Source organism: Coregonus lavaretus (genome assembly GCF_964263955.1).
Source record: "Coregonus lavaretus genome assembly, chromosome: 6".
Taxonomy (NCBI): Eukaryota; Metazoa; Chordata; class Actinopteri; order Salmoniformes; family Salmonidae; genus Coregonus; species Coregonus lavaretus.
Window position 1 is genome coordinate 5,279,942 of NC_139993.1, and position 13,693 is coordinate 5,293,634.

The 13,693-nt window shown below is 45.3% G+C and overlaps 1 protein-coding gene across 3 annotated transcripts in view; it reads right to left on the reverse strand.

The window, feature by feature from the left end:
• Window positions 1-13,693, reverse strand: part of rptor (regulatory associated protein of MTOR, complex 1) — a 190,617-nt gene that overhangs the window by 15,734 nt on the left and 161,190 nt on the right. The window contains exons 23-30 of one of the 3 annotated variants that reach the window (XM_084163749.1): window positions 12,001-12,131; window positions 11,610-11,802; window positions 11,096-11,206; window positions 7,946-8,051; window positions 6,222-6,336; window positions 5,265-5,389; window positions 3,559-3,660; window positions 669-719 (exon numbers count right to left, since the gene is read on the reverse strand). In XM_084163749.1, coding sequence (XP_084019875.1) covers window positions 669-719; window positions 3,559-3,660; window positions 5,265-5,389; window positions 6,222-6,336; window positions 7,946-8,051; window positions 11,096-11,206; window positions 11,610-11,802; window positions 12,001-12,131 — 934 coding nt within the window. Of the gene's footprint in view, window positions 1-668; window positions 720-3,534; window positions 3,661-5,264; window positions 5,390-6,221; window positions 6,337-7,945; window positions 8,052-11,095; window positions 11,207-11,609; window positions 11,803-12,000; window positions 12,132-13,693 lie in introns of all 3 variants that reach the window. The other 2 variants (XM_084163751.1, XM_084163750.1) reach the window with 2 other exon arrangements.

The window sequence follows — 13,693 nt, forward strand, 5'->3', positions numbered from 1 at the left end:
GTCTGGAGTTAGGCCTCAGGGCTAGAGGTTGGAGAGAAGTATTGGACATTATTTCTACTATCAACATCACACATGACCAGCAGGCCTCTAATTATACACTTTAGATGATTGAGGATGCCCTAAAAATGATATTTTATAACACATATGGGGGTGCTGTGTTGATAGTTCTAAGACTAATGGGGGTTCCCTGATTTGTGCACTATTCCCACTGGAATCCGAACCCTGCAATGATATTGGGCAGATAGAACCAGAAACGTCATATTCCCATATCACGCTGGAAAAAGGCTCTAACTATATCTACACAAACTGTTTTTATTATAATTTATTCATAAAGGGTAAAACAAGTAAACAAAGTTAATAATTCATAAAAACAAACATGACAATCACGCTATATCTGCATTTAACTTGCGTGCGAAAGCTTACAGTTAAAACTAGAGAGTTGTCTGGGCAGAGTTTGTCACCCATCATATCTGTTTTGTACATGACCACCGGTAGGAAGACACGACACCAGCTTTGGCCTGTATGATAGAGGGATACTGAAGAAAGAGAGGCCTGGGGGGGGTGATGAAGGGGTCAGGTTACAGGAGGAAGAAGTAGTGCAGGGACAGACTGCTGGAGTTTGTGCAGCACACAGTCAGATGAGGGGAAAAGAAGATGGCAGCACTCACCTCCCTGTCCCTTACTCCTGTCAAGATAGATGGAGACCCGCCTGGCCAGACCTGCGAGGGGAGGAGCAGAAAGGAGATGGGGAGGAGCCGGGGAAGGGGGAAAGGAGAGTCAGAAGCACATCAGCCCCAGCACAACACACCGTTAGCAAGGACCCCCGCATGCAAGGACCTACACACACACATAAGCGCGCATAGACACGTACACAATGAGCAGCGGAAGAACAAGGCTGCAGTTTCCCCAGCATTACATCATCCATGTTAATACCGCTGATACACCCGGATCAAAAACTAAAAGAGTGAGATAGTCCACTACTCAACTACTTGCTGTGCATTTAAAACAGGCTCCAGATAGTTACACTCCATCTTATATCATATATGCACCCTACGGCCTTGGTCAAAAGTAGTGCACTATATAGGGAAAAGGGTGCCATTTGGGATGTAGTTCATATCTCATCTAAAAGCCTGGAGGGCAGAGGAGTATAAATCCCCTGTACCACAGGGCAGATAAGAGTGTGTGTGCACCTTGTTGAATGCACGTTTGGTTTGTGTTCATGCATGCGAGTGTGAATGTGTGTGTATGCATGTACTCTGAGTGTACAAAACATTAGGAACACCTTCCTAATATTGAGTTTCACCCCCTTTTGCCCTCAAAACAGCCTCAATTCGTCGGGGAATGGACTCTACAAGGTGTCAAAAGCGTTCCACAGGGATGCTGGCCCATGTTGACCCCAATGCTTCCCACAGTTGTGTCAAGTTGGCTGGATGTCCTTTTGGTGGTGGACCATTCTTGATACACATGGGAAACTGCTGAGCGTGAAAAACCCAGCAGTGTTGCAGTTCTTGACACAAACCGGTGCGCCTGGCACCTACTACCATACCCTGCTCAAAGGCACTTAAATATTTTGTCTTGCCCATTCACCCTCTGAATGGCACACATACAATCCATGTCTCAATTGTCTCAAGGCTTAAAAATCCTTATTTAACCTGTCTCCTCCCCTTCATCTACACTGATTGAAGTGGATTTAACAAGTGACATCAATAAGGGATCATATCTTTCACCTGGATTCACCTGGTCAGTCTCATGGAAAGAACATGTTTTGTACACAGTGTATACATGTGAATGTGTGTGTCAGTGTGTTCTGCAATACAACAGGACTAACTGCATATAGCATAGTGAAACATCATTAACACCAATACAACTATTACTGTGTGGGGGGGAGCTAGCAGCCTTGTTCTGCCCCTCATGTAATGAGGGAGAGGAAGACGGAACATAAAGCCAACCAAAGTCAACGTAGCAGCAAAGTAGCAAGCCAGAATTAGAGGATCTGAATGAAATGAGGCAAAATGAAGAGGAATAGCACCCGACACAAGCCGTTACTGGATGGAGGGGAGAGCTTGTGTTATGGAGATGGGGGAGATTTTGGAATGTGTGTGCTTCTGAAGCCGTTACAATCGCTGCCAATGATGATCTCACAATGGCATCTGTTCATTTGAGCTGCGCTACCCGTATCAACGCAAGCTTGAGCTGTGCAGGCCATCTCTACCTCCAAGGTGAAGTGGTGGTTACCCTGCTAAATCCTGATTGCTGAATACCTTGTTGTTGACTATGATATGTGCCCTACTCTGAAATCTTCAGGGATGTGTGTGTATGACAGCTCTCCCTGTGATGCTTAGCTAAGTGTGTCGCCTCTCAGCAGGTACACTGAGCAGGGACGTTGCTCATCTTTGTTAATAGGGACACACACAGCTGGTGGTCCGCTGTACTGTCAGTCAGTCAGAACACATACACTCATTGAATAGAATGAGTGTGTCTCATTCTAGGATTCTACACAGAGCTGTCAAAGCTAACATCCTGCTAGCTAGCTCCCTTGCCTGTCCTCCTGCACACCCACCACAGATAATTGAATGTGATTCAGCTATGTATTGAATGTCATACAACAGTTCATCCTTGACCTGTATGTGCGCACACACTTCTAATACTGTACATTGGGCATTTTAATTACACTGTTTATACACACACACTGCATATTTATTTATATACTGGATTCTTGACATTGCCCACTAATAAATCTACTGCTGTACATATTCTTAGTATATCTTGTGTAAATTCATCCGGTGTACATACGTATAAGATTGCATTTAGATTACTGTTAAGGCGCTTTTTGGGTTGTTGATTTGACACAATTCTAACTCAAGCCTATATTGCACCAAAACTGGTGATCTGCATCAAAATAAATGCCTGTATTTGTATGAAACATTGCACATGGTCCCTGACAAATGAATGAATGAATGCAGTATTTTGTGGTCCTCTGTAGCTCAATTGGTAGAGCACGGCGCTTGTAACGCCAGGGTAGTGGGTTCGATCCCCGGGACCACCCATACGTAAAAATATATGCGCACATGACTAAGTCGCTTTGGATAAAAGCGTCTGCTAAATGGCATATTATTTGTATTATTATTTTTTATGAAGTAGCCCGTTTCCTGCACCTGCCATCCATAAGCATAGCCTATAGTTCTCTGAATGGCTACATGTCAGAACTATAGAGAGGAACATAGACAAGAGGTTGACAGATGTAGAGTGGGAAATATGAGGGTTTTGGAGAGATGGTGGAAAAGGGGTGTGTGGAGACGGGGGCCTGAATTCTGAACGGGTGGGGAGGAAGAGGGGACTTGAATAATGGACGCTAAGACTAGGTGGATTGAGGGTTTGGGGTGGGGGGGAACGGGGAACGGGGTAAAGGTTGTATTGTGTGTAGTGGTGGTGGTGGTAGGACAGGGGGGTAAACTGAGGTTGATAGGGAGGTACACTGAGGGTCTAGGCTGATAAATGGAGGGGGTCTAGGGGGGTAAATAGCGTGGTCTTTACTGTGGGAGCTGGAGGATGGCTGACCTCGGGTGGTGGGGAGCATGTCGGACAGGCCTTGCCAAGCTGTCACCATCTCTGGGTTCCGCTGGTCCGCAAAGTTCTTCCAGATACGCAACGCCCCGTCATCTAGAGGAGGAGAAAGAGAGAGAGGGAGAGGGGAGGGAGAGAAAGGTGGGAGTGGGAGGTTTGCAGAAAGAAAGAAAGGGGGGTAGGTGACAGAGAGAAGGAAGGAAAAGCAAAGAGAGAGAGAAAAAAACATGTGAAACATTATCATACAAGGTTAGAGGTAGCTAACAACTTCCATATTTGCACTTGCACAAACACTTCCTCCCTTTGTGCCCATGAGACGAAGCATGTGCACATGGATTTGAATTAAACGCTATGGCCTCGAGCACGTCCATGACCTAAGAGTGCCGATAGAACACAACAGGAGCACAGTCTACGGCAGCATCCCAAATGGCACACTACAGAGTGCACTACTTTTGACCAGAGCCCTATGGGTGCACTATATAGGGAATAGGGTGCTATTTGGGAGGCATCCTATCCCTTAACATGCATCTTTGAACAAATCTTTGTACAAAAGAGCTAACTGACAAGTTCTTACGTTGGGTTTACACAAAGCAACTTTCAAGCAATTTTCCCTCGTCTCTTCAGCCTCTAGCCTCCTTCAACTCTACAAACTCATATGCACAATACAATGCGCTCGTGCCTCTCCTCCAAGAATGGTAGCCTTCCCACCGCTTTCAAGCCCTGCCACCCATTCTACAAAGGCACCGCAAACTAAACTGAAACTCATTTCAAGGTTGTGTTAACAGGGGCTTGTTTCTCTAGTCCTCCTGAACAGATTGCCAAATTATCCCAGAACGTTCAGTATTGAACCAGCCTAGGTCAAGGCCATGTTCCAATGTACACTTCCTTTCTTCCTAGAAGTAATGACTGATCATGCTAGATCCTTCACTTCACGGTAGGGAAGAACTTCAAATACGGATGTATTTTGAAAGTCTTCAGACAGGGCTACAAACCAGGGTGAATGAATGACTACGTTTAAAATTACAGACAAAATCCCATGACTGTATATGACTTTGAAGCCGTGAACAGAATGGTGCTGTCCAGCAATTCAATATAATGCTGCCGACTTAATTCCTTTTATTTTTATTTAAGACAGCATTTTTTTCACCCAGGGAACAGTGTGTGTTCCTGTCTGAGGATGTGAGCCAGGCTTGCTTATTAAGACTTCAAGGTCTAGGAGGAGGGAGAAAACATGCACATTTATTTGCTGCAAAATGATGGTGTCCTTGAATTGAGGCAACTAGGGTCTATTTGGTTTCTGCATTGTTCAAGATCTCTGCATTTAGCTCGATGGGGTGATGCTGAAGTGATTGACAGTTTGGGAGTTTGTTCGATTATTGCACGTGTGTGTGTGCTTGCATACGTTCGTGCGTGCGTGTACAAGATAATTGAGTCTGTGAGTGTATGTGTGTGTTCATGAGATCGCGAGTATGTGTATTTATATAATACTTTTTTTGTCATTTAGCAGACTCTCTTATCCAGAGCAACTTACAGGAGCAATTCGGGTTAAGTGCCTTGCTCAAGGGCACGGCGGAAGATTTCACCTAGTCGGCTCGGGGATTCGAACCAGCGACTTTTCGGTTACTGGCCCAACGCTCTTTAACCGCTAGGCTACCTGCCTGTGTGTACAGTGTATAGGTGTGTGTGTGTGTGTGTCTGACCTGTAGCAGTGAGCAGTAGTGAGCAGTCGTGTCCGTTGAGGTACTCCATAGCTGTGATGCGGGTGTAGCGAGGGTTCCCGTTGTAGAAGTAGTCCAACCTCTCCCCCTTCTCCCAGTCCCAGAAACTAGAGAACACACATACACTTTAGTTACTTCCAGCACTTTTCCCCAGCACTTTAGTTACTTCCGGCACTATACATCAAACCAAGTGTCTGTAGCACTGCCAGATATGTCTCTATGTGCGTCACTGGACTGTGTCATGGCCCTGATAGGGGCCAGACTTTTCTCAGGGCTGCCACTACAGCATGTGTCTGAATGACCTGGTTCTGATGACTTTCAACTCTTTTTACAGAGATTAACACAAATAACCCATAATATATGGCTTGTATAGACATATCCAGTCCTCTCAGATCAGCAAACAGTCAATTGCCACATCTCAAATGGCTTCCTATTTATCATATACTGTAGTGCTCCGTTTGGCCAGGGCTGAGGGCAGAAAGTTCACACCCCTTGACCTTTTCCACATTTTGTTGTGTTACAAATCATGTTAAACACTATTATTGCACACAGAGTGAGTCCATGCAACTTATGACTTGTTAAGCACATTTTTACTCCTGACCTTATTTAGGCTTGAATACTTATTGACTCCATACATTTAAGCATTTAATATTTTATTAATATGTAAAAAATGTAATAAAAATAAATAAATAAAAAATCCACTTTGACATTATGGGTTATTGTGTTTAGGCCAGTGACAAAACATCTCAATTTAATCCATTTTAAATTCAGGCTTTAACAACAAAATGTGGAAAAAGTCAAGGGGTGTGAATACTTTCTGAAGGCACTGTATCTCTGGCCATAGTAGAGCATGATGTACAGGGATAGACTCATGTGAGACAGTCAATAATGTGTTCCAAATATAGCTGAGGTGTTGCGTATAAGACCGCTGTCTCTCACCAGATGCTGTCTTTGTCTGCCACGGCGATGCAGGGGTTGAAGGGGTGGAACTTGACCACGGAGGGAACGCCAGGGTTACGGTTGATGAAGATCTGGTCATCCAGACGCGTCACGCCTAGAGGGGGAGGAGACAGAGCACTATCAGTCACCTGACACCAGTCACCAAACAAGGATCAAACACCAGTCAGTCATAGATAATAAAATATTGTCCAAAAATACAATCCATATATATTATTTGGCTTCATCAATTAATGAAAATAAGTATAGAAGTCTATATAAATGGGTGTGTGACTGTGGTATCACGATAGTAAAGATATGTTTGGATGAAAACACTCTTGTAACTCCCATAAAGACTGGAACATTTGATAGTGAGAGCCCTATTCAATTGTCCTACAGTCACATTACAATCCTTGTCTAAAGGTCTAGCGCTCGCTACATTGCCATGACAACCATCATTTGTGTCGTCAATGTGTCCTTTGGCTATCTGGAATGTCTCAAAGTAGACTGTCAGGAATTTCAGAAAAGAAATACTAATTGAAAAATATTTCATAAAGTCGTAACAAAGGAAATACCGGAGGAAAATGTTTTGAATCTAGCCTAGCGAGACATTGGCAAGACCTTCGCCTCTCTACTTGGTGATCAAAAGCTGAAAAGGTGTTCATTAAAAGCTAGTCTTGTCTGTGTCGTTTTCTCTACCATGCAAAATGCAATACTGCGAGAGGGAAACATTGTAACATTTGTTGCCTTCAGCAAACTCATCACGTATTTCATCACAAATAAAACAGAGAAAAACAGACTTTAATCCGTTTTTAAAAGCCTTTAAGGTTGATTCCCCGACTCTCTTCTTTCCCGTCTGTGTTGTCCGCCCCCTCTCTTTTCTCTGTTACCCTCTCTCTAACTCCCCCTATTGCTCTCTCTTTCTAACTTACCCCCTCCCTACCCCTCTCTTTTCTCTGTCTGTCAGGAGAATGAGGGCAGCCTTAATCTTTTAGTCTCTCAACTTTAGAGGATGGGAGAAAGGGATGGTTAAAAGGGGATAGAGAGAGATACATGCGTATGTGAGCCTCAGCTCTGACGCCAATGGACTCGTGAGCATGTGTGTGTGTGTCCTGTGTGTGTGTGTGTTGTAGGGGCTGGCAGTGACGTGGGAGTGTTAGCCATTCTGTTTGAGCGAGCTCTGACTTCACGGGGGAGCTGCGCTGAAGCCTGGGGTCTTTAATGTGTGTGTAGTGTGTGCATTGTGTTTATAGTGTGTGTGTGTGTGTGCGGGGGGTTCCTCTGACACAGAGAGAGACCCGTCTGGCAGAGCTTTTGGAACAAGGGGGGTTTCCAATAGATCCTCTCTCCCCCTCACGTTCCCCTCACTGGTGTGTATCACTCTTGGAATATCCCCATATCCCTCTGCCACGGTATGCCATGGCATGTCTGACTAAGTGAGTGCATGAGCACAGTTTTCTTTCTATACTGTGGGTGAGTGTCTATACAAGAGTGACGGCAAATCTACACAAGTGTGGGTGTGTGTGTGTGTAGCTATGCATAGTGTATCTGTGTGTAGCTATGCATAGTGTATCTGTGTGTGTGTAGCTATGCATAGTGTATCTGTGTGTAGCTATGCATAGTGTATCTGTGTGTAGCTATGCATAGTGTATCTCTGTGTGTGTAGCTATGCCTAGTGTATCTCTGTGTGTGTAGCTATGCATAGTGTATCTGTGTGTGTGTGTCACCTCTCTGCGTGATGCGTTGGCTCTGTTTTCGAACGCGGGCGTTCCTCAGGAACCTCCACTCCCTCTCTTTCCTCACCTGGCTCTCCGCATCATGCTCCTCTGGAATCTAGAGAGAGGAGCAAGAGATAAATGTTTTATTTCTATTAGATTGAATAAGGCGGAAGCACGTCTAAACTGAAAGTGATTCCAGAGCTAAGAGAGGAGGAAACACTTGCTTCCCTTACTCACTCTCTCCTCCAATCACACCCCTTCATGGTCTTGTATAAAGACGAGCTTTGTGCTACTGAGCTAAATGAAAAGGGTTGCCTCTCAGGCTGCTAAGTGTTTTCTCCCACGTTTCAACTCTCCCTCTTCCTGCCCATCTAACACTCTTATCTCCCCTTCTCTCCTCCTCCTCTCTTTCTGGCATCCCATTCTTTGGAATGATGGGTTAATGAGCTAAATGAAGAGGGTCGCCTCTTAGGCTTGAAGTGTTAAAAGCTCTATCCTTGCTTGTCCACTCATCTCTCCTCCCCCTCTCTCCATCCATCCATTATCCCCTCCTCCTCCCCTCCCTCTCCATCGCCTCTCTTTCTGAGGGCTGCCTCTCAGGATGTGTTGATGGTTTTCTCCATCCCTCAGTCCCTGACAGGGAGAGAACAGGGAGAGGATCATTAGTGAACATCAATGGAGGTCCTCTGGTGTAACTGCAGAGGGCAAGGAAGGGATTGAGTTTTAGTGTTTGTGTGTGTGTGTGTGTGTACGTGTGTGTACGTACATGCGTGCATTTCTTTGTAGATATGTGTGTTTCCAAGTGGATGTGTGTGTATGTGTTTCTGTGCGTCTGTGTTCGCACACATGTAGATATATGTGTGTACGTGTCCTTGTGTGTATAGCTGTAACCATTAGCATTATGGACAGGGCTGGTAATGTACAGAGAAAGACTAATGGAGTGTAATGGTGGAGTGTTGCGAGGCCAGAGAGCTGCTGCTTATTAAGCACATGCCCCACCAGGCTCCCTGCTCTGCCCTCTGAATACTAAACACTAACAGAGCAGCCACACATTGACTACGTCCCAAACGGCACCCTATTCCCTATGTAGTGCCCTACTTTTGACCAGGGTCCATAGTGCGTTTTATAGGGAATAGGGTGCCATTTCAGACACAGCCACTGACTGTTACTGCAGCTGCTACCGCATGTGGATTCATATGCTCTGGTAATCACCACCAAGCACTCACAGTGACATAACACAGAGAGAGAGGGGTGGAGGGAGGGACAGATGGAGGGAGACAGGGAGGGAGTAAAAAGGACTGGAAGAGGGAAAGGGATGGTGGGTGGAGGGTGGAGGGAGGGAGAGGGTGTGAGAGAGAGGGGGAGGTACGATGGGAGAGGGAGAAGGAAGAAAAGAGAGAGGGGGAGGTACGATGGGAGAGGGAGAAGGAAGAAAAGATGGCCGGAGGGAGAGAAAGAGAGTAGAAGGGGGGAGAGAAAGAGAGTAGAAGGGGGGAAGAGAAAGAGAGTAGAAGGGGGGAGAGAAAGAGAGTAGAAGGGGGGAGAGAAAGAGAGTAGAAGGGGGGAGAGAAAGAGAGTAGAAGGGGGGAGAGAAAGAGAGAATGATTAAGTAAAGGACGCAAGGGAATAGTGTGTGCAAGTCACTGTTTGCTTGTACATCTCTACAGTGCTAAGACACTAAGGCCTGCCTCAGTCAGAGCTGATGAGTGTGTGTGTGTCAAGTTGAGAGGCTGTCATTATGCCGGGTCTCAGCTAGGGCTGCAGGATATGGGCAAATAATCTAATTGGCATGACAACGAATAAAAAAAGCCAGGTACAGTAGAAGTTGATGTGACAGGGTAGGAACCAAAGTGTTGGTCAGTTTCCCATGGGACCCTTATTACATTCATGGCGCTTAAAAAAAAGCGATATGGATATTGCACATGCCAATGTTGCAATTTCGATTAATTATGCAGCCCTAGTATCAGCCACTAATGTGGGACATTACACACTGACTGTACAATGACCCTGTCTGAGAAAGAGAGAGGGACACAGACACAACAAAAGGTCTGCTAATGGTTATGTAGACACACAAACACACACACACACACACACACACACACCCCTCGTGCTGCTGACACAATGATATGATAACCTGTGTACAGATTTTTAGACACAAAGGCTCTTTATGGGAGCATTCCAGAAATTGCACAGCTTTCTCATTTGTACTACTGCAAAGTGCATACCTCTCCCTCTCTATTCCTGCTCTCGTTTTCCTCTCTCACCCCATCACCCCTTCTTTACCATGTCCCCACTTTGTTCCTCCCTCTTTCTCCTGTTTCTCAAGCCCCTTCTCTCTTCCTCTATTTTCCACCTACAGTCTCTCCATCCTTTTCTCTCTCACACCTCCAGATCAGAGTCAGTTTGGCAAAGTCAGCTGACCTCGACCCAGACGAGCTGGCAACGTTTATTTTTCTCTTTTTTTCTTTCAGAGAGGATGGAGAGATGGCTCCCCTAACTGCATTGCCAAGGCGCGTGTGTGTGTGTGAGAATGTGTGTGAGTGCGAGGACACAGTGTGTTTGTGTGTCGGAGTGAGTGAGTGTGTATGTGTGTGGAGACAGCCATACACGTGACTCAGCTGCTTCCTCTGACCATCAAAGGAAGGTCAGGAGCTGTAATAGGCTAAACAGCTTCCTTGAACAGGTACTGGGACACACTACAGTATTGGGTGTGTGTGTATCTGTGTGTGTGTGTGTGGGAGGGAGGGAGGGAGAGAGTATGTGAGGCTCCTGTAAGTCGCTCTGGATAAGAGCGTCTGCTAAATGACTAAAATGTATGTAAAATGTGAGAGTGAGAGAAAGAGGGAGGAAAATGGAGAGAGGGGGAGAGAGCGTGAAAAAGAGGGAGGAAAATGGAGAGAGTGAGGGAGAGTGCGTGAAAAAGAGGGAGGAAAATGGAGAGTGAGGGAGAGAGCGTGAAAAAGAGGGAGGAAAATGGAGAGAGCGTGAAAAAGAGGGAGGAAAATGGAGAGAGAGAGAGGGAGAGAGTGTGAGAAAGAGAGAGGAAAATGGAGCGAGAGAGGGAGAGGGCGAGTGAGAAAGAGGGAGGAAAATGGAGAGACGAGACGGGAGAGGGAGAGAGCGAGTGAGAAAGAAAGAGAGAGAAGCGTAGTACAGTACCTTCATAACAGGCTGAGCAAAGTACTTGGCGCTCCAGTCACACAGCCCTGTAGACAGGTTGGCATTCATGTAGGCCTTGTGACCTCCTGGGTCATCTGCATCATCACCGGCCTAACACGCGCACAAACACAGACAGATAATTAAAAGAATATTCAAATGTAACACACTACCACTAATGCACACTACCACACTCTCAGAATTCAGTTTAAAATATAATTAAAAAAGATAAGAGTGCCTGGGAGATATCTTTTATAATGAATCAAACAGACTAAATTGACTAAAATTAAGCGTAGATAATTTTTTCCCCAGAAGCCTTAATTGAGCAATTGAGGTAATTAGCATAAAATACTTGTTTAAATGGGTATGCTAGTGGAGTCCAGGGCCAGGATTGATTCTCAACTGACACTTCTTCCTGTACTATAGACTTCTGAAGAAAGTTAAGAAAAGTTGCGATTCCTCAGAAGTTAACCAGAAATTAGATTGTAGAAAATAAAGTTCTTAGATGTCAGGGTACCTGTTCAGAGCCGGAGGGCCCCTTGTCGAACATCTTGCGCGTGCGGGGGAACTGGTGGGAGTGGGGGGCCTGTCCGCCCAGCGTGGGGGTGTAGGGGGGTCGCGTGGGGGGCTGTTCTCCTACGCGTGTCGGGGGTTTGGGCACCTCGTTGGTCAGACTGGAGCTGCTGGCACTAGGCATGGGGGGAGAACCACTGAGGGAGGCGCAGATATGGGAGGGAGAAGGAGGTTAGAGTAGGTGGCAGGAGAGCATTGGTGAGAAAATGATGATGGTGGATGTAAAGTGGTGTGTGTGTGTGTGTGTATCTCTGCTACGCCAATATTCCTGGTAGGGTTAAGACTATGAAGATTGTGTGTGTAATATGAGTTGAGCGTGCATGCATGTCACTCACCCTGCCTGGTGGATGTGTGTGCCCTTGCTGGTGGGGCTGGCGGGGGCCGACTGGGTGAGACAGCCAGAGTCCAGGATCCTCTGGGGCCGAGCGTTCATAGTGGCCTGGGGAGACAGAGACAGAGACAGGGCCTGAGAGACCAGAGAGAAGAGGAGAAGAGAAATGGAGAGTATTGGAGATAAGGAACATAAAAACAAATGGAGAGGGAAGAGAGAGAGCATGAGTACAAAAGTGCAACCCACCTCCCTGATGAATGATAATAGCCATGAAGAGCTCAATGTCATAAAACACAAGCAAGTAAGCTAAACCATACTTTGAAAGGAAACCTACTGTACCATGTTCAGTAACTTGAGCAGTTGGGTGAACTTCTACTGTATTTCAACATATTACCCTTTGACAAATAATCTATACAACAATACCAGCAACAGCCAGACACCTTGAAATTCTCTGTTTCATGGAGACAAGTCCTCCCCTACTTCCCCCATCAATAACAGAATCAAGACCAGTATAAACTGTAATAGCTATTCACCAGAGGAAAGTCAAACTCAATAAAGGGAAACCTGATGAATAACAGTGAGTTGTTTACAAAAGCCAGAGCAGAGAGAAAAACCTGGTGCGCTTTAGGAGATCCAGTTAACACCAGCAAACAAACACATTCCACCATCTGGAATTGCCTTTGATTTATATGCTAATTACCAAGAGTAGTGTGTACTGTGTGTGTGTGTGTTTTGGGTTTCAGAGTTTGTTACCACTATACGTGTGTGTGTGTGGGTTGCGGCAGCATCAATTACTAGTGTTTGCAGACGAGCGCTTGATTAAAAAGTGTCTCCAAATATGAGAGAAGCATAGAAATGACAGTTGTTATTGATGGGCTGCCACTAATCTGAGAGGCTTCACAAACCGCAGTAGTAAAATATGAATTAGGTGGGAGAAACCAAGTAATTATCACACACCACCACAACAAATAATACATTGTTTGGGAAGGACAATTAGATAAATGCTAGTTACCACACAAACTCAGAGAAAGGATATTGGCACAAATCTGTTAACATGTGCCACACACACCATCACATCGAGAGAGAGCTGTGAGAAGTAGTACTCTCTTCAAAGGGTAAAATTTATCTAATCTCACACTGGGAGTCTTTGCTAAGTGTTAATTGAGATGCTCATATTAACTAAGGAACAATTGAGATATATTTTCTCTTTGTAGAGGGGTGAGGGAAAGCTATCGTTATTAAACAACAGTCACAGCAAGCGGAAGAAGAGGAAGAGAGGGAATACCAAAAGGAGGAAGATGTGAAACTTTATCACAATCAGTAAGAGCTGGTGATGGTGAAGTTAGTCTGACAGCGTAAGAAATTGAATTACCGGTATGTCATTTCCCATGCAACATATAGTCATCATCATGAATTTTGCATGGAAGGCAATAGTTATCGTTACCCCACAGACTAAGCTTCCTTTATGCAAAACATACAATTGTTGAGTAATTGTGTTCCATAATTGTATAGTATAAAGTGCTTGGTTCGAACCGACGCGTTCCACCATTGGTGCATAAACAGTCATCATCGACACATGGAAAACAACATGCATATTGTTCCCCAACAGCCAACGCTTCCCAGCATAATGCAAAACATTACATAGAATTGTTGCGCAACTGTGTTTCATAATTGCATGGCATTAAGTGCCTGGCTGG